Source organism: Syzygium oleosum, unplaced genomic scaffold, assembly GCF_021117445.2.
Source record: "Syzygium oleosum isolate NSW1041296 unplaced genomic scaffold, Sole_v2.1 Sole_v2.03, whole genome shotgun sequence".
NCBI lineage: Eukaryota > Viridiplantae > Streptophyta > Magnoliopsida > Myrtales > Myrtaceae > Syzygium > Syzygium oleosum.
The window spans coordinates 7,164,075-7,182,039 of NW_026607487.1; the positions used below are offsets into that span (position 1 = coordinate 7,164,075).

The following is a 17,965-nucleotide window of genomic DNA, read 5'->3' on the forward strand; positions in this document are numbered from 1 at the left end:
TTGGCCTAAACGAAGGCTCCTGCTGAGGAAACGGTATCATTCTCATCTTCATTATGAATAGCAATTATACATCTCTAATACTAATATAATATGAACTCAGAAGGACCACATCAATCCAACTCGCCCCCGTTCTTTTTTAAAGTCCTGCAGAAGAATCAAATAAATGGCGGTCCCGCAAAACGTGGGAAACCTCAGTGTCCTTTAAATATTAACCCCAGAACTGAGAGAGAGAGAGAGAGAGAGAGAGAGAGAGAGATGGAGGGGAGAGCGAGGGGTTCACTGCCGTTTGTGGGGATGATAATGGTGGTTCTGTCTCAAGCGAGCAACATGGTGGTGTTGAAGATGGCCATGTCCGATGGGATCAACAAGTGCACCATGGTCTTTTACTGTAACGCCCTGTCCTCTCTCGTTCTCCTCCCTTGTCCCTTCATTATCTCTCGCAGGTTTGTGCTCTGTCTATCACTCGTCAACTCCATTAATGTCAGGTTTATGGATATAAAGAGAGGGGAAAACGGTTTGAAGTTCTTGTCTTGCTTGTTTGCTCTGTTTGGCAGGTCAGGGTCGTGTCCTCCACTCACTTTCTCTGTCCTTTGCAAGATCTTCTTGCTGGCTCTGCTTGGGTGAGTGAGCGAAGTTTCTTCATTTCACGTGAATCTGCAGACTTGGGATTCGCTTTTCTTGAAACTTTTGTGAAGCAAAAGGTCTCAATCGACTGCTGAGAGTTTCATACAAAAACAAAGTGAATTATTCGAGTAATTTGGATGATGCAGATTCGCAGCACAGATGTGCGGGTATGTCGGCATCGACTACAGCTCCCCTGTTCTGGGCACGGCCATGATGAACCTCATCCCAGCTTTCACTTTCATTCTCGCCATTATTTTGAGGTTCTTTGTTTCTTCTTTCTCGTTATCTGAAGTGCACTTAACGAACCTTCATTTGAAAAAATGAGAGAAGCAGATGATGGTGTGCTAATCGGATGATGGGGGGGTTGCTTTTACATAGGTTCAGCTTAGAGTCGTGAGTGCCTTTTTTCAAGTCTGACCTAAAGCAAAACCCACAGTTCATGTTTCAACCAGGCCCGGAGAGATTCACTTTGCTACCACTTAAATCTGTCCTTTTAAACTCAAAGATTATGAACAGTTCTTTAACTTTAATCTGATGATTCTGGATCCCTCCAATTCCTAAAATAAGAGCTGCTCTGCAAATATGAATGAATCCCCGAAATGGGACAAAATCAAGAAAGTCCGGTGCTTCAGCAAGTGGAGGCAGCACATTCGTAGGAAAGACAAAAGACAGCGGTGCGCAATGCGCAATGCGCAATCTGTCGATGTCAATGATTACGAGATAAACTTATTTAATCCTTTGATTTGCTCATGGAATTGAAAATTCAGGACGGAGAAAGTGAATTGGAAAAGCTCAAGCAGCCAAGCTAAGCTTGTGGGAACCATTACATCAATTCTTGGTGCATTCGTAGTCACTCTCTACAAGGGTCCACCGATTCTCCTCTCACCTTTGCCTCCATCTGTCCAACCTCGTCGCCTTCTTTTCATTCTCTCGCGACAATCGAATTGGATCCTTGGCGGGTTTCTCCTCGTGGCCCAAGCTTTCTTGTTATCATCATCGTACATTCTACAGGTTGGCACTAATGTCCTAACATTTTTTTAGATTAGAATGACACTGAAGCGAAACGAAAGAAGACTTGACAAGTAAAAGAATCTCAAATCTTGCAGGCATTTATCCTCAAGGATTACCCCGTGGTGTTGAACATAATGTTCTACGTAATGTTCTTTTTGACAATTCTTTCCGGGCTATTGTCCTTTATTACAGTGAGAGAACCACAGTCATGGTTTCTGAAAGTCGATGTGGGTTTGATCGCTATTTTATACTCGGTAAGCATGTAATGTCTTAATTTGTAAAGTCAAGGTTTTGGTCCGATTTTGAGATTCAAAATGGAAGTCATTTTGATATTTGTATATGTAGGCTGTGGTTGCTACTGCCTGTGGATCCACACTGGGCGTATGGTGCGTGAAGAGAACTGGACCTGTTTATGTCTCCATGTTCAAGCCCTTGGGAATTGTATTTGCTGTTGGATTGGGGTTCATATTTCTTGGAGAAATGTTACACCTTGGAAGGTACAAGTACTCTCTTCTTCTCTACTGGATTGCCTTTACCCCCATCTTTTTCTATAATCAAGAATCTAGTTGATTTAAAGAAATTGAGAAAGATGTGTTCACAAGAGAAAAGAGATCCTTCATGAGCTCATCTCAAGCATATCAACAGATATTCTTAACATACAAAAGTATAAGTCGCCTTACTTTTCATTTTAAATTTCTAAGCCAAATGATTATGCTCTTTATTAAGAAATCAGAGTTCCACTCGTTACAAGCACATAAATGTACAAAACAAGGTAGAAAAATGTGTTCTACGACAATTATGTGGTAATTCTAAGAGAATGTCTTACATCACTCGATGTGGACATGTCATTTAGTAGAATTGATACATGGACAATTATGTGGACGGATGGGCCTACAAGCTAATCGTTACAAAGGAAGATGCTACCACGTTGAGCCTGTTGCTAGAGAAAAAGATCAATGCTTTTTAGACCTTTTTTAAGAAGGTTTTGTTACAAATATGTCTACTTGCATGGTGGGTATGTATTTGGGTTCAGCCCTGCGATTCGCGCTCTACGTCCGGTGGATTTGCGAGTCCCTCTTTCTTATAGGAAAACTTTCCAAGACCCGCCTCATGACATCCAAGTTGAGAGAGATAAATTCAATAAGTATGGCCGTCCCCTATTGGGATGTGCTACTAAACCTAAATTGAGGCGGGTTATCTTCTAAGAACTATTGTAGAGTAGTTTATGGATGTCTTCGTGGTGGTACTTGATTTTGCAGAAGATGATGAGAACATGTACTCCCAACCATTTATGAATTGGAGAGATCATTTCTTATATTGTGCTGAAGCAATTTTTAAATATCTAATTGGTCCATTACTTGCCTCTTTCTTTGTCTCTTTTGGGTTATGGCAGCTTAATTGGAGCAATTGTGATTGTGATGGGATTCTACGCGGCAATGTGGGGCAAGTCTAAAGAGGAAGATAAGACGATGGAGGGCAGTGGCGTTGACGGGAGCTTGGCATCCTCCAGCCATAAGATTCCTTTGCTCCAAAACCAAACTTCAAGTGTGTAGATATTATTGGCAAAAAAACAAAGGGAAAAAGACAAGGATTCGTACATATTCATAAGTTGTTCCCTTTTGTCTTTTTGAAATGAACTCGAGTTGAATATTTCGACGAGCCAACAGAGGAGCATTGCTGGAAAAATGAAGAATTTGGAGAAATTCGACTGCCAGTCTTACATTAGTGCACACACATCAATGTGTAGACCCACTTTTGAAAACCTACATTATGCACCTCGACGTCGATTTTGTTACTAGATTTCAACTTGTATCTTCTACTTAGTAATCTTATTCGTTTTTTTTGGTTAAATTGCAATTTTCTTCCTAGATTATTCTTATTAGTCTAACCCATTTTTAAAAAAAATTCAAAAGACTAGTATCTCTCTCTCTTTTCTCCTTCTCTTTTCTCTCTTTTCGCCCCACCCTCTTAGATGCCGTCGCCCGCCTTAGCTGTTGTCACCCCGAGTAGTGTCATCATCTTTGATGGCTAGTCTCTGCACAACACCCTCCATCCCTATTAAGCACCGCCCGCTTCTCCCACGCTCCCTCGCCCCAAGGCTATTGCGGTCCTTAGATCGAAGGTCGGTGATGGTCCCGACCTCCATGATAGCCCAAATCAAGGTTGACCTGACCACGATTGGGGAATGGAGCTCAAGCTTAGGATAGAGCTCACCAATGGCCACGAGCTCGCCACTCTATGCATTGCTCAAGCTCGCAGTGATGGCAAGCTTTATATTCAACTCACGTGGTCAAGTTCAATTCATAGCTCAAGCCAAGAGCTCTAATCGTATCTTACATGCCATCGAGCTCTCATTAGAGCTCGCTTTTGTGCAAGAGAGAGGGAAAAGGACAGGCAATGGTGCTTAGTGTGGTGCTGATAAGTTGATCTGACGGTCGTGGATAAGTTGATTGATCTATATATTAAATATATCATGTTACTACAAAAATGGTTGTTAGTATGACAAAATGACTTGTGTTACAATTTGAGACTTGATCATTAATGACCCATTATGGCATTCTACATTGAATTACGACAAAATACATATGATTTTCTAAAGTACGCATGCATTCCAAGAGGTTCAAGTCCTAACGAATGAACACATCTGAGAACTTTTTGAATCGGCCATACTCTATGTGAGGTATATTGTCTTGGCTTACACTAACAATTGGCGATTCAATGCTTAGTTTATCGATTAGTTAAGTAAGTTCGATAGGTTTTCACTAAAGAAGGTTCAAAGCGAAAGCTACCTATCTTGATGCAGTGTACTTCCCAAGCACACTTAGATTTCTTTGAGTAAAAAATGTTTTGTTGTTCCATTAACGTGGGAGATTATTGTAATTATGGGTTATCAATGGTTCAACAAAAGTGAGCAAAATAGAAACCGTGGCGCTCCGGGAATTGTCCTTCCAAATTCTATTGTAGGGAGTTTTTTCCAAAAGTTTTTCATTTTCTTTAAATGACATGTCTCTTAAGTTCATATCCTTTCAGTTTTTTGCCGCAATTTAATTGTCTATATATGCATGTTCATGTCCTTTCATTCGTGACTCTTCAGCTCATGTCATTTCATTTTCTAACTTATAAATTAAAATCAACTATTCTTCTTTGAAAGAGAAGAATAATATACAATGTTATGAATTTAGAAACTGTTTCAATCTTTAAGTGTGCCAATTCCACAAAAGTTCGGCTAAGTCCTGGTTGCATGAGTGCTAATATAAACGGGTTTGATGTGTTGTATCTTGGAGGCATAGTTCCTAAATCTACAAAGCACTGTTGGCGGGAACTAATTGCCTTAAAGAGATTCGTAATCCATACCTCACCTCCTATTTAATTCTATTCCAATCCGTTCGGTTTTTTCCCACGTGATGCAAGGCAAAGTCAAATGAATGTGGCGGTCAGCCAATGAAACTTCAACCGAGAGTCCATGGAGGCTCCGCACACGTCTTTGCCTCGTCACCAGGCGAAGGAACTCTCGCGCTCAAAGCCTTTCCTTGTTTCTGAGACTACATTTCTAAAAGAAGATGGCCTAGGGACTTTCCTGGTCGATGTCAAGCACAATGTTAGGCATTAACCCATTCACTCCATCCAATGACTGCATTTGCTAAAGTTAATTTGTTATTGCTTTCTTAGAGTCATTATTTTTTATTAGTTTCATTACTAATTACGACAAATAGATTGGGTTACATATCCTAAAACCTTAAGAAGATTATAAAGTCTTTTTGTTGGGTTTATTAGAAAATTGAGATGGTTGATAATAATCAAGTACCCAATAATGTCCGGGATGTCTTCGGAGATGTTCCTATGGTCGATTCGATCGCTACTGTTAGAGAGGTTCAAAACCTCAGGGACTAGTTTTGTGGCAGTAAATGCTGCAGGCCTACGGACATAGACCATTTATGGTGGTACGGGTACAAGTCGCAGGGCTAATATGCCCGGAGGCCGGGACTAGTTTCCAAAATAGTACAGGCCAAATGGCATATGGTTCTATTTATGGAGGAATTGTTCAACAAACTTTGCCGCCGAGCTTAGTTGCGTGAGCTTGTAACCCTAGTGTGGCAAACAAGGTGGAACATGGGCCCGGATCCATTGGGCCGGACTTGTCGTGTCTCTTTGCTAGCCCACCCATTCCAAGCCAGGAGTTGGTTCATGTGGTTTGGGCAAAGGCTTGGACCTCATGTGCACTAGAGCAGAGGGCTCAAGGGCGAAAACCTCCTGCTCTCAATAGTAGTAGGACAACGGGTTGGTACTGCTCAGGCCTGCCATGGCCAATAGGCTGAGTCCTATTGAACTAACAAGGTTACCAACCTACAAATTTTGAAATTGTAGGGGTGCCTAGCCAAGGTGGCGATTCCTCCTCCTAAACAAACTCAGTTGGGACGTAAAATAGTGGATTGCATATTCATCGGTTATGATCAACATAACAGCGTATATAGATTTTTTATTCACAAATCTAAAAATGTGAAAATCCATGCTAATGGTACAACTTGAAGGATTCAAGGTCAAAGGACAAAAACACAAATTTTTGTCAAATTATTGTATGGAAACAAGTTCCTAAACAATGGCATGAAAAGTCTGACCGTGTGATGATCCAAAATGGGTATAGAACAAATGAGTGTGACAAATATGTGTATATTAAATTCACGTCAAATGACTTGCTGATTCTTGGAGATAACTTTAAGGTTATCAAAATCACCAAGAATGTTCTAACAAGAACTCTGAAATAAAGACTTAGGTGTTTCGGATGTCATACTCGGCATCAAAATTCTAAGAAAATTATGATGGTCTAGGTTTAAAATAATTTCAATATATTGAAAAGTAATCGAGAGGTTTAAATGATTTGGCATTAAAGATGCAAATAATCATTTTCTTCCACACCTAACTTTAAGAAAGAATACTAAAAATAGTATAAAGCAGATAGAGTACTTTCAAGAAATCGATAGCATCATGTACATCATGAATTGTACGAGACCGGATATTGCATACTCAATAGGAAAACTGAGCAGATATATAGGTAACGTTTAATGATTCCTATAACTTGGAATAAAACATCCTAGTACGGTATGATAAGATACCTTTGATACGAATGCACCTATATGCATGGATTTGGTCAACTCTATGAAAATCTTTAAAAGCTAAATTTTCTAAATCACGCATGAATCCCGAGAGGTTCAGGACAAAAAGAATTAACACGACTGAGAACCAATCTTAATCAAAGATAATTTGTGTGAGGTCTAATTTCTAAGCTTACACTAACAACTGATGATTCAATGCTTAGTTCATTGACTAGTTAAGTAAGTCAGATATGCTCTTACTAAAGAAGATTTAAAGTGAAAGCTACCTATCTTGATGCAGTATATTTCCATATTCACACTTAGATTTCTTCAAGTAAAAAATGTTTTATTTATCCATTAATATGGGGGATTGTTGTAATTATGGGTTATTAATGGTTCAACAAAACTGAGTAAAATAGAACCCGTGACACTGCAGGAACTGTCCTATCAAATTCTACTGGAGGGAGTTTTCTGTAGCAATTTTAATTCTCTTTAAATAACATGTCTGTTCAGTTCATTTCCTTTTAGTTTTTTGCAATCATTTCAATTGTCTTTAAATGACATGTCTCTTTAGTTCATTCCTTTCAATTTTCTGCAACATTTTTAATTGTCTTCAATAGACATGTCCGTTCATGTCCTTTCATTCATAACTCTTCAATTCATGTCTTTTCATTTTCTAACTCTATAAATTAAAATCAACTATTCTTCTTTGAAAGAGAAGAATAATATACAATGTTATGAATTTAGAAACTGCATTTCAATCTTTTTTTTTTTTGGTAACCGAGGTATCTTGCCAGAACATTGCGCGTACACTCGACTATTCCTCGGAGAGACTAAATACAAAGAACCCAGTGCTGGCCCCACTTAAATCACAAGTGCTCAGCTGGAGAATCGAACCTGGGACCAGTGCGCCTAATCACACAATCCCAAGTACGCCCTAACCAACTGAGCTACCCATGGGTGGGTCTGTTTCAATCTTTAAGTGTGCCGATTCCACAAAAGTTCGACTAAGTCGTAGTTGCATGAGTGCTAATATAAACGGGTTTGATGTGTTATATCTTGGGGGCATAGTTCCTAAAGCTACAAAGCACTGTTGGCAGGAACTAATTGCCTTAAAGAGATTCGGTAATCCATACCTCACCTCCTATTTAATTCTATTCCAATCCGTTTGGTTTTTTCCCACATGATGCAAGGCAAAGTCAAATGAATGTGGCGGTCAGCCAATGAAACTTCAACCGAGAGTCCATGGAGGCTCCGCACACGTCTTTGCCTCGTCACCAGGCGAAGGAACTCTCGCGCTCAAAGCCTTTCCTTGTTTCTGAGACTACATTTCTAAAAGAAGATGGCCTACGGACTTTCCTGGTCGATGTCAAGCACAATGTTAGGCATTAACCCATTCACTCCATCCAATGACTGCATTTGCTAAAGTTAATTTGTTATTGCTTTCTTAGAGTCATTATTTTTCATTAGTTTCATTACTAATTACAACAAATAGATTGGGTTACATATCCTAAAACCTTAAGAAGATTATAAAGTCTTTTTGTTGGGTTTATTAGAAAATTGAGATGGCTGATAATAATCAAGTACCCAATAATGTCCGGGATGTCTTCGGAGATGTTCCTATGGTCGATTCGATCGCTACCGTTAGAGAGGTTCAAAACCTCAAGGACTAGTTTTGTGGCAATAAATGCTGCAGGCCTGCGGACATAGACCATTTATGGTGGTACGGGTACAAGTCGCACGGCTAATATACCCGGAGGCCGGGACTAGTTTCCAAAATAGTACAGGCCAAATGGCATATGGTTCTGTTTATGGAGGAATTGTTCAACAAACTTTGCCGCCGAGCTTAGTTGCGTGAGCTTGTAACCCTAGTGGGGCAACAAGGTGGAACATGGGCCCGGATCCATTGGGCCGGACTTGTCATGGCTCTTTGCTAGCCCACCCATTCCAAGCCAGGAGTTGGTTCATGTGGTTTGGGCGAAGGCTTGGACCTCATGTGCACTAGAGCAGAGGGCTCAAGGGCGAAAACCTCCCGCTCTCAATAGTAGTAGGACAACGGATTGGTACTGCTCAGGCCTGCCATGGCCAATAGGCTGAGTCGTATTGACTAACAAGGTTACCAACCTACAAATTTTGAAATTGTAGGGATGCCTAGCCAAGGTGGCAATTCCTCCTCCTAAACAAACTCAGTTGGGACCTAAAACAGTGGATTGCATATTCATCGGTTATGATCAACATAACAGTGTATATAGATTTTTTATTCACAAATCTAAAAATGTGAAAATCCATGCTAATGGTACAACTTGAAGGATTCAAGGTCAAAGGACAAAAACACAAATTTTTGTCAAATTATTGTATGGAAACAAGTTCCTAAACAATGGCATGAAAAGTCTGACCGTGTGATGATCCAAAATGGGTATAGAACAAATGAGTGTGACAAATATGTGTATATTAAATTCACGTCAAATGACTTGCTGATTCTTGGAGATAACTTTAAGGTTATCAAAATCACCAAGAATGTTCTAACAAGAACTCTGAAATAAAGACTTAGGTGTTTCGGATGTTATACTCGGCATCAAAATTCTAAGAAAATTATGATGGTCTAGGTTTAAAATAATTTCAATATATTGAAAAGTAATCGAGAGGTTTAAATGATTTGGCATTAAAGATGCAAATAATCATTTTCTTCCACACCTGACTTTAAGAAAGAATACTAAAAATAGTATAAAGCAGATAGAGTACTTTCAAGAAATCGACAGCATCATGTACATCATGAATTGTACGAGACCGGATATTGCATACTCAATAGGAAAACTGAGCAGATATATAGGTAATCCTACTAACGAGCATTGAAATGCTCTATTGAAAGTGTTAGGTTATTTGAAAAATACCAAAGACTATATTTTGCAATATGGCAAATATCCAGATGTTTTAGAGGGACTATAGTGATCGGATTTTGATGAATCGAAATCGACTAACGGATATGTGTTCACGCTAGGAGGTGCTACAGTATCGTGTGAATCCTCAAAGCAAACTTTAATAGCACGTTCTAGGAATATGAGTTTATTGCTTTGGATAAAATTGCTAAATAATCAGAGTGGCTTCGACACTTCTTAGAGGATGTTCCATTGTGGCTAAAATCTGTGCCTGCAGTAAGTATTCACTGTGACAATCAAGTAGTGACTGCAAGAGCACATAAGGTAATATATAACGATAAATCTAGACACATTCATCATAGACATAATACCGTCAGAAAAATGTTCTCAAATGGAATAATTTTTTTAGATTTTGTGAAGTCATAGGAAAACATTGTGGATCCGCTAAAAAAAGCTTTGTCAAGAGAGCAGGTAAACTATGCATCTAAAGGATTGTGGTTAAACCCTTAGATCAATAAAGAGGTTTAGAAGTGAAAATCTAACCTAGCGATTGGAGATTCCATGGACTATGTTTAGTAGGACAACATAAATTTTGGAAACTCTAGTGTGAACACTGTCTCACATTCCTATGATGTTACGGTGCATCATACAACATTTAAAGGGTACACTATGCGTTTAATGATTCCTATAACTTGGAATAAAACATCCTAGTACGGTATGATAAGATACCTTTGATACGAATGCACCTATATGCATGGATTTGGTCAACTCTATGAAATCTTTAAAAGCTAAATTTTCTAAATCACGCACGAATCCCGAGAGGTTCAGGACAAAAAGAATTAACACAACTGAGAACCAATCTTAATCGAAGATAATTTGTGTGAGGTCTAATTTCTAAGCTTACACTAACAACTGATGATTCAATGCTTAGTTCATTGACTAGTTAAGTAAGTCAGATATGCTCTTGCTAGAGAAGGTTCAAAGCGAAAGCTACCTATCTTGATGCAGTATATTTCCATATTCACACTTAGATTTCTTCAAGTAAAAAATGTTTTATTTATCCATTAATATGGGGGATTGTTGTAATTATGGGTTATTAATGGTTCAACAAAACTGAGTAAAATAGAACCCGTGACACTGCAGGAACTGTCCTATCAAATTCTACTGGAGGGAGTTTTCTGTAGCAATTTTAATTCTCTTTAAATAACATGTCTGTTCAGTTCATTTCCTTTTAGTTTTTTGCAATCATTTCAATTGTCTTTAAATGACATGACTCTTTAGTTCATTCCTTTCAATTTTCTGCAACATTTTTAATTGTCTTCAATAGACATGTCCGTTCATGTCCTTTCATTCATAACTCTTCAATTCATGTCTTTTCATTTTCTAACTCTATAAATTAAAATAAACTATTCTTCTTTGAAAGAGAGAAATAATATGCAACGTTTTAAGTTTAGAAAACTATTTTGATCTTTAAATGTGCACGTTCGAGAAAAGTTCAACAGAGCCCTGTTTGTATAAGTGCTAATACAAATGGGTCTAAGGCCCAACCCACCAGCACCCCCTTCACTTGTCTTCAGGTTTAGGTTACGGGTTTGCGAGTGTGGGGCAACTTATTTTCTAGTTTTATCTTCTACTTATAATCTTCTTCTTTTTTCAAAATTGAAAAATAGTAAAAAATTTATGATCTTTCATGCCTTGGAAAATCATGAAAATTTATGATTTTAAGTGTCAATATTTATTGACTTAGTTATTTTAAGAGATGTTGGAAACTTCATTGTGAAACTCAAAAGATTTGCAATAAAGAAAAATTCGCAAACTTATTTGGAACCTTATAAATTTACTAAAATTTTTTTATCTTTTACACACCATATGCATAGCATAGAAGTTCTTATTTTTAAATATTTATGTACTTTAGTAATGTTGATGAGGTTGGGTGTGGGTTGTGTACAGATCACGTGGGGGTCACTGAATTTGTATTGCATATAAATGAATCAAAACGAGTTGAATAAGTTGAATTGGATCGGATCATTTTCTACCCGACCCACCCATTTGAACGACCCTAAAGGCAATATGGTAATAATGAACTAGAAACAACCCAATTTTGGATTGGCCTGAACGATGGGGCCTGCTCAAAAAAACAAAGCAGAAGAACTATATTTAGCACTATCATCCTGTAGTGGCAATTATACACACTTAATATATTATAAGCTGATAAAAGCCACATCAATCAAGCTCGCCTCCGCTCTTTGGGGCGAAATATTTGTATTCCACATCTATTATACATACTTTAATCATCATTATCATTGAAATTCTGTACTAATCTTGAACTCAGAGAGAGAGAGAGAGAGAGAGAGAGAGATGGAGGGGAGAGCGAGGGGATCACTGCCGTTTGTGGGGATGATAATGGTGGTTCTGGCTCAAGCGAGCAACATGGTGGTGTTGAAAATGGCCATGTCCGATGGTATAAACAAGTGCACCATGGTCTTTTACTGTAATGCCCTCTCCTCTCTCGTCCTCCTCCCATGTCCCTTCATCATCTCTCGCAGGTTTGTGCTCAGTCTACCCCTCCCTAACTCTAACAATGTCAGGTTTATGGGGGAAAAGAGAGGGGAAAACGGTCTGAAGTCCTCGTCTTGCTTGTTTGCTCTGCTTGGCAGGTCAGGGTCGTCTCCTCCTCTCACTTTCTCTGTCCTTCGCAAGATCTTCTTGCTCGCTCTGGTTGGGTGAGTGATTGAAGTTTCTTCATTTCAAATGAATTTGCAGACTTTGAATTTGCTTTTCTTGGAATTCTTTTGAAGCAAAAGGTCTCCACCGATTGCTGAGAGTTTCAGACGAGAAACAAAGCGAGTTTTTGAGTAATTTGGATGATGCAGATTCGCAGCACAGATGGGCGGGTATGTCGGCATCGATTACAGCTCCCCAGTTCTGTGCATGGCCATGATGAACCTCGTCCCAGCTTTCACTTTCATTCTCGCCATTATTTCAAGGTTCTCTGTCTCTTCTTTCTCGCTATCTGAAGTGCACTTGAAGAACCTTCGTTTGAAAAAATGAGAGAAGCAGATGCTGGTGTGCTTATTTGATGATGGGGGGTTGATTTTACATAGGTTCAGCTTAGAGTTGTGAGTGCCTTTCATCGGTCTGACCTAAAGCAAAACCCGCAGTTCCTGTTTCAACCAGGCCCGGAGAGATTCACTTTGCTACCGCTAAAATCTGTCCTTTTAATCTCAGAGATCATGAATTGTTGAATAACTTTATGTCTGATGATGCTGGATCCCTCCAATTCCTAAAATAAGGTTGCTCTGCAAATATGAATAAATCCCCGAAATGGGACAGATTCAAGAAAGTCCGGTGCGTCAGCAAGTGGGCAGAAGCACATTCATAGGAAAGACAGAAAACGGCAGTGCACAATATGTCGGTGACAATGATTACGAGATAAACTTATTTTGTTCTTTGATTTGTTGATGGAATTAAAAATTTAGGATGGAGAAAGTGAATTGGAAAAGCTCGAGCAGCCAAGCCAAGCTTGTGGGAACCATCGCATCAATCCTTGGTGCATTCCTAGTCACTCTTTACAAGGGTCCACCGATTCTCCGCTCACCTTCGCCTCCTTCGTCTGTCCAATCTCGTCAGCTTCTTTTTCTTCTCTCGCGACAATCGAATTGGATCCTTGGTGGGTTTCTCCTCGCGTTCGAAGCTTTCTTGACATCAGTATGGTACATCGTACAGGTTAGTCCCAATATCCCTACTTAGAATGTGATTGACACTAAAACGACCCGAAAGAAGACTTGAAGAGTAAACAATTCTCGAATCTTGCAGGCAATTATCCTCAAAGATTACCCTGTGGTGCTGAACATAATGTTCTATTCAATGTTCTTTTTTACTATTCTTTCCGGGTTATTGTCCTTCGTTACAGTGAGAGAACCTCATTCATGGATCCTAAAAGTCGATGTGGGTTTAATCGCTATTTTATACTCAGTAAGCATGTAGCATCACAACTCCTACAGCCTAGATTTTGGTCCGACTTCAAGTTCGAAGATGAAAGTCAGCTTAATGTGTATGCAGGCTTTGGTTGCTGGCGTCTTCAGACTCACATTGTGTACATGGTGCCTGAAGAAAATTGGACCCGTTTATGTCTCGATGTTCAAGCCCTTGGGAATTGTATTTGCTATTGGATTGGGGTTCATATTTCTAGGGGAGATGTTATACCTTGGAAGGTACAAGTACTCCCTCTTCTTCTCTATCGAAATGCCCAAACCCCATCTTACTCTTTAATCAAGAACCTAGTTGATTACTAGAAACTAAGAAAGATGCGTCCATCAGAGAAAAAGCTCCTTCGTGAGCTCATCTCAAGCATATGGACAGATGTTTTTAAAATATAAAATCGCCTTGCTCTACATCTTAACTTGTTAAAACCAAATGGTTATGCTCAACTCTGAAGATTTGCCAGAGTCTCTCTGTTAGGAAACCAGAATTTTAGTATTACAAACATACATAAATAAACAACATAGGGTAGGAAAATGAGTTCTACCTGGTGAGGGTATATCTCGTGTCACTTGACAAGAACAAGTCATTTAGTAGAATTATTTTCATGCATTGAATAAGCAAAAGTATTATAAAAAAATTATCCGATCAGTCCTTTACTTGCCTCTCTGTTCATCACTTTTGGGTTTTGTGCAGCTTAATAGGAGCGATTGTGATTGTGATGGGATTCTACGGGGTGGTGTGGGGAAAGTCCAAAGAGGAAGAGAAGACGATCGAGGGAAGCGGGGTTGGGGGGAGCTTGGCGACCTCCAGCCACGAGATTCCTTTGCTCCAAGACAAAGCTTGGAGCGATTAAATATTCTTGGCAACATAAAAAAAGAAGGAAAATGACAAAGATTTCTACATATTCATAAGACGTACCCTCTCGTCTTTTGAAATGAATTCGCGTTGAATATTCCAACATGAATTAGATGTGGAAATACCAACATAGGGACAAATTTCAACTGCGGTATGCATTTTGGTGCACATAAATTACTGTGTACGCCCACTTTCAAGGACCTATATCCTGCTCCTCAAGTTTTGTTATTAGATTTCAACTTGCGTGATACACTTACAATCTTTATCCGCTTTCTTGTCACTTTGTCATTCTCTTTTCTAAATTACTCTTAAAGCACAAATTTACCCCTTTTTGTAAAAAAATAGAACTCTAAAATCTCTTCCTCTTTCCCCTCATCCTTTCTCTCTCTTCACCCTGCTCTCTCAACTGCCATCGCTCACCTCAACTGTTATCGACTTGTCATCCTCAATCGCCCTCGCCTTCTCTGTCCAAGCCGTCATCTCCGGTGGCTCGTCTCTGTGCAGCACCCTCCACCCCTTAATTAAAAGGCTTAATACCACGAAAAACCCTAAACTGGTACACTTATGATAAATTTACCAAAAACTAATTTTTTTACCACTAAAAACCCAAAATTGGTACATTTATGACAAATTTACCTTCCGTTAAATTGAAATAATACCACAAAAAATCACAAACTGGTACACCTGTGACAAATGAAGGGTAAAACATAAAACTAGTACATCAGTTAACTGTCGTGTGTCATTTAACAAAACAATTTAACAGTAAAATTTAACGAAAACAAACTGAGGATAAATTTGTCACAAGTGTACCAGTTTGGGGTTTTTGGTGGTCAAAAAATTAGTTTTGGATAAAATTATCACAGATTTACCAGTTTGGGGTTTTTCGTGGTATTAACCCTAATAAAAAATATGTTCCTTTTTTTGTTTCTTTGTGCTACATTCTTTGTCCAACCGCGACTCCTTCTTTTTCCGATTCTTGCATCTGCAACTCCCCCAGTGGCTATTCCCCAATTCCTTCCACCGCCACAGTTGCGCAACTCCACCACGAGTGTGTAAAGCTCCGCCTTTCGCTGCATCCCCACTGTCCTCATCCTTGTGATCAAGGTCGATCCACATAGGGGGCATTCAGAACTTGCTCCTCATTGCAGTTCTCCTTTTAATCATATGACGAGAAAGCCCAATCAACATCATTTTGAGCAAATTTGCATATCTCTAAGATCAATATAATCATATTCCCAAAATATCTGATCCTCGTACTGATAACCACTAAAAAACACAAATTTCTCTCACTCCATCAAGTGACTGCGTTTGTCAAAGTTAATTTGTTATCGCTTTCTTAGACTTATTATTTCTGATTAGCTTCTTTACTGGTTACAACAAACAATATTATGTTACATATCTTACAATCTTAAGGCGATTATAAATTCTGACTGTTTGTTGGGTTAATAAAAAATTTAGATAGCTGATTCCAATTAAGTACTCAATAAATCCAGGATGTTTTGGGAGACGTTCCCATGGTTGATTCAATTGTTGCTGTTTGGAGAGGTTCAAACCTCGAGGCCGGGTTTTGTGGTAGCAAATGTTGCGAACCTTCAAGCTGAGACTGTCTATGGTGGTACGAGTAAAAGTCGCATGGCTTATATACCCGGGACTGGTTTTTATAATAGTAGAGGTCAAATGGCATATGGTTTAACAGACTTTGCCGCTGAGCTCAATTTTGAGAGCTGTAACCCTAGTAGGGGCAACAAGGTGATGGGACACGGGACCGGATCCGTTGGGCTAGACCTGCCATGGCTCTTTGCTAGCCTACCCGTTTCCAAGCTGGGAGTTGGTTCGTGTGGTTCGAGCGATGGCTCGAGGGCGAAGGCTCAGACCTCGTGTGCACTAAAGCGGAGGGCTCCAGGCCTAAAACCTCTCGCTCTTGGCAGTGGAAGGACATCGGGTCGGTTCTGCTTAGGGCCGCCAGTCCTACTGAACCAACAAGGTTACCATCCTACAAATTTTTTAAATTGTGGGGGTGCCCAGCCAAGGTGGCAATTCCTCCTCCTTAACAAACTCAATTGGGACCTAAAATGGTGGATTGCATATTCATCAATTATAATCAAAAGCAGCGCATATAAATTTTTTTGTTCACAAATATGAAAACGTGGAAATACATGCCAATGGAACAATATGAAGGATTCAAGGTCAAATAACAAGAACACAAAGTGTGTGGAATTGTCAAATCATTGGACCGACTTAAACAAGCTCCTAAATAATGGCATAAGAAGTTTGACCATGTCATGATCTAAAATGGACATAGGATCAATAAGTGTGACAAATGTGTGTACATTAAATCCATGTCAAATGGATGTGTACTTATTTGTCTATATATTGATAACTTGTTGATTCTTGGAGATAACGTTGAGGTTATCAAAATTACCAAGAATGTTCTCAAGAAGAACATCAAGATAAAAGACTTAGGTGTTGTGGATGTTATATTTGACATCAAAATTCTAATGAATTCTAATGGTCTAGGTTTAACAAAATTTTATTACATTGAAAAAGTAAATGAAAGGTTGTTTGGCATTAAAGATGCGAATAATCATTTTCTTCTGCACCAAACTTTAAGAAGGAATACTGGAAACAGTACTAGGCAACTAAAGTACTCTCAAGAAATCGACGGCATAATGTACATCATAAACTGCACTAGACCGAATATTGCATACTCAATAGGAAAACTAAGCATATATACAAGTAATCTTGGTCACGTAGTGTTAGGTTATCTGAAAAATACTAAAGACTATTATCTACAATATGGAAAATATCTAGCTATTTTAGAAAAACTATATTGATGCCAACTGGATTTCGGATTCTAATGAATTGAAATCAACTAGTGGATATGTGTTCATGCTAGGTTGCATAAGTGCTAATATAAACGGGTTCGAGGTATTGTTTATTGGAAGGCATAGTTCGTAAATCAGCAAAGCACCATTGACAGGAACTAATCGCCTTAAGGAGATTCGGTAATCCCTACCTCACTTCTTGTTTAATTCTATTACAACCCGTACAATTTTTTCCCACAAGGTAAAGTCAAACGACTATGGCGACCGGCCAATGCAACTTCAGCTGAGAATCCACAGAGGCTCCGCACTCGTCTCATCCTCATTGCACCCGGCAAAGGAACTTTGCGCACAAAGCCTTTGCTCGTTTCCAAGATTGCATCTCTTAAAGAAGATGGCCTAGAGACTTTCCAGAGTCGATATCTAGCACAAAGTTAGGAAATAACCCGTTCACTCCGTGCAGTGGCTGCATTTGTCGGAGTTAATTTGTTATCGCTTTCTTAGAGATATTATTTCTGATTAGTTCCTTTACTGGTTACAACAACCAGTAATGTGTCATAGATCCTACCCAATATGCTTCCACAAACGCTTCCTTCTCTGAGTCCCCGAGCTTCGCAACATCCACCATCTTGCGCTCGAGCACCACCGCCCTCTGCAATCTTCTTTGATGACAAGGGCCAGAAGGTAATATCCGATGCCTCTT

The 17,965-nt window shown here is 39.2% G+C and overlaps 2 protein-coding genes across 2 annotated transcripts; both read left to right on the forward strand.

Moving 5' to 3' along the window:
* Positions 1–213: 213 nt before the first annotated feature.
* On the forward strand, positions 214–3,349 carry LOC115687438 (WAT1-related protein At4g15540-like). Its single transcript, XM_030613004.2, has 7 exons — positions 214–443; positions 555–620; positions 771–884; positions 1,392–1,635; positions 1,731–1,889; positions 1,981–2,132; positions 3,029–3,349. Exons 1-7 carry the CDS (start codon positions 256–258, stop codon positions 3,186–3,188), a joined length of 1,083 nt encoding a protein of 360 aa, XP_030468864.2. The 5' UTR covers positions 214–255; the 3' UTR covers positions 3,189–3,349.
* Positions 3,350–11,917: 8,568 nt separating this feature from the next.
* LOC115687437 (WAT1-related protein At5g40240-like) lies at positions 11,918–14,519 on the forward strand. The gene is made up of 7 exons (XM_030613003.2): positions 11,918–12,147; positions 12,259–12,324; positions 12,475–12,588; positions 13,081–13,327; positions 13,418–13,576; positions 13,664–13,815; positions 14,279–14,519. Exons 1-7 carry the CDS (start codon positions 11,960–11,962, stop codon positions 14,436–14,438), a joined length of 1,086 nt encoding a protein of 361 aa, XP_030468863.2. The 5' UTR covers positions 11,918–11,959; the 3' UTR covers positions 14,439–14,519.
* Positions 14,520–17,965: the final 3,446 nt, after the last annotated feature.

Coding starts and splice junctions, on each gene's coding strand:
- LOC115687438 (XM_030613004.2), top strand. CDS start 256: ATGGAGGGGAGAGCGAGGGGTTCACTGCCGTTTGTGGGGATGATAATG. Junction 444..554: donor CCCTTCATTATCTCTCGCAG/GTTTGTGCTCTG, acceptor TCTGTTTGGCAG/GTCAGGGTCGTGTCCTCCAC. Junction 1,890..1,980: donor TGATCGCTATTTTATACTCG/GTAAGCATGTAA, acceptor TTGTATATGTAG/GCTGTGGTTGCTACTGCCTG.
- LOC115687437 (XM_030613003.2), top strand. CDS start 11,960: ATGGAGGGGAGAGCGAGGGGATCACTGCCGTTTGTGGGGATGATAATG. Junction 12,148..12,258: donor CCCTTCATCATCTCTCGCAG/GTTTGTGCTCAG, acceptor TCTGCTTGGCAG/GTCAGGGTCGTCTCCTCCTC. Junction 13,577..13,663: donor TAATCGCTATTTTATACTCA/GTAAGCATGTAG, acceptor ATGTGTATGCAG/GCTTTGGTTGCTGGCGTCTT.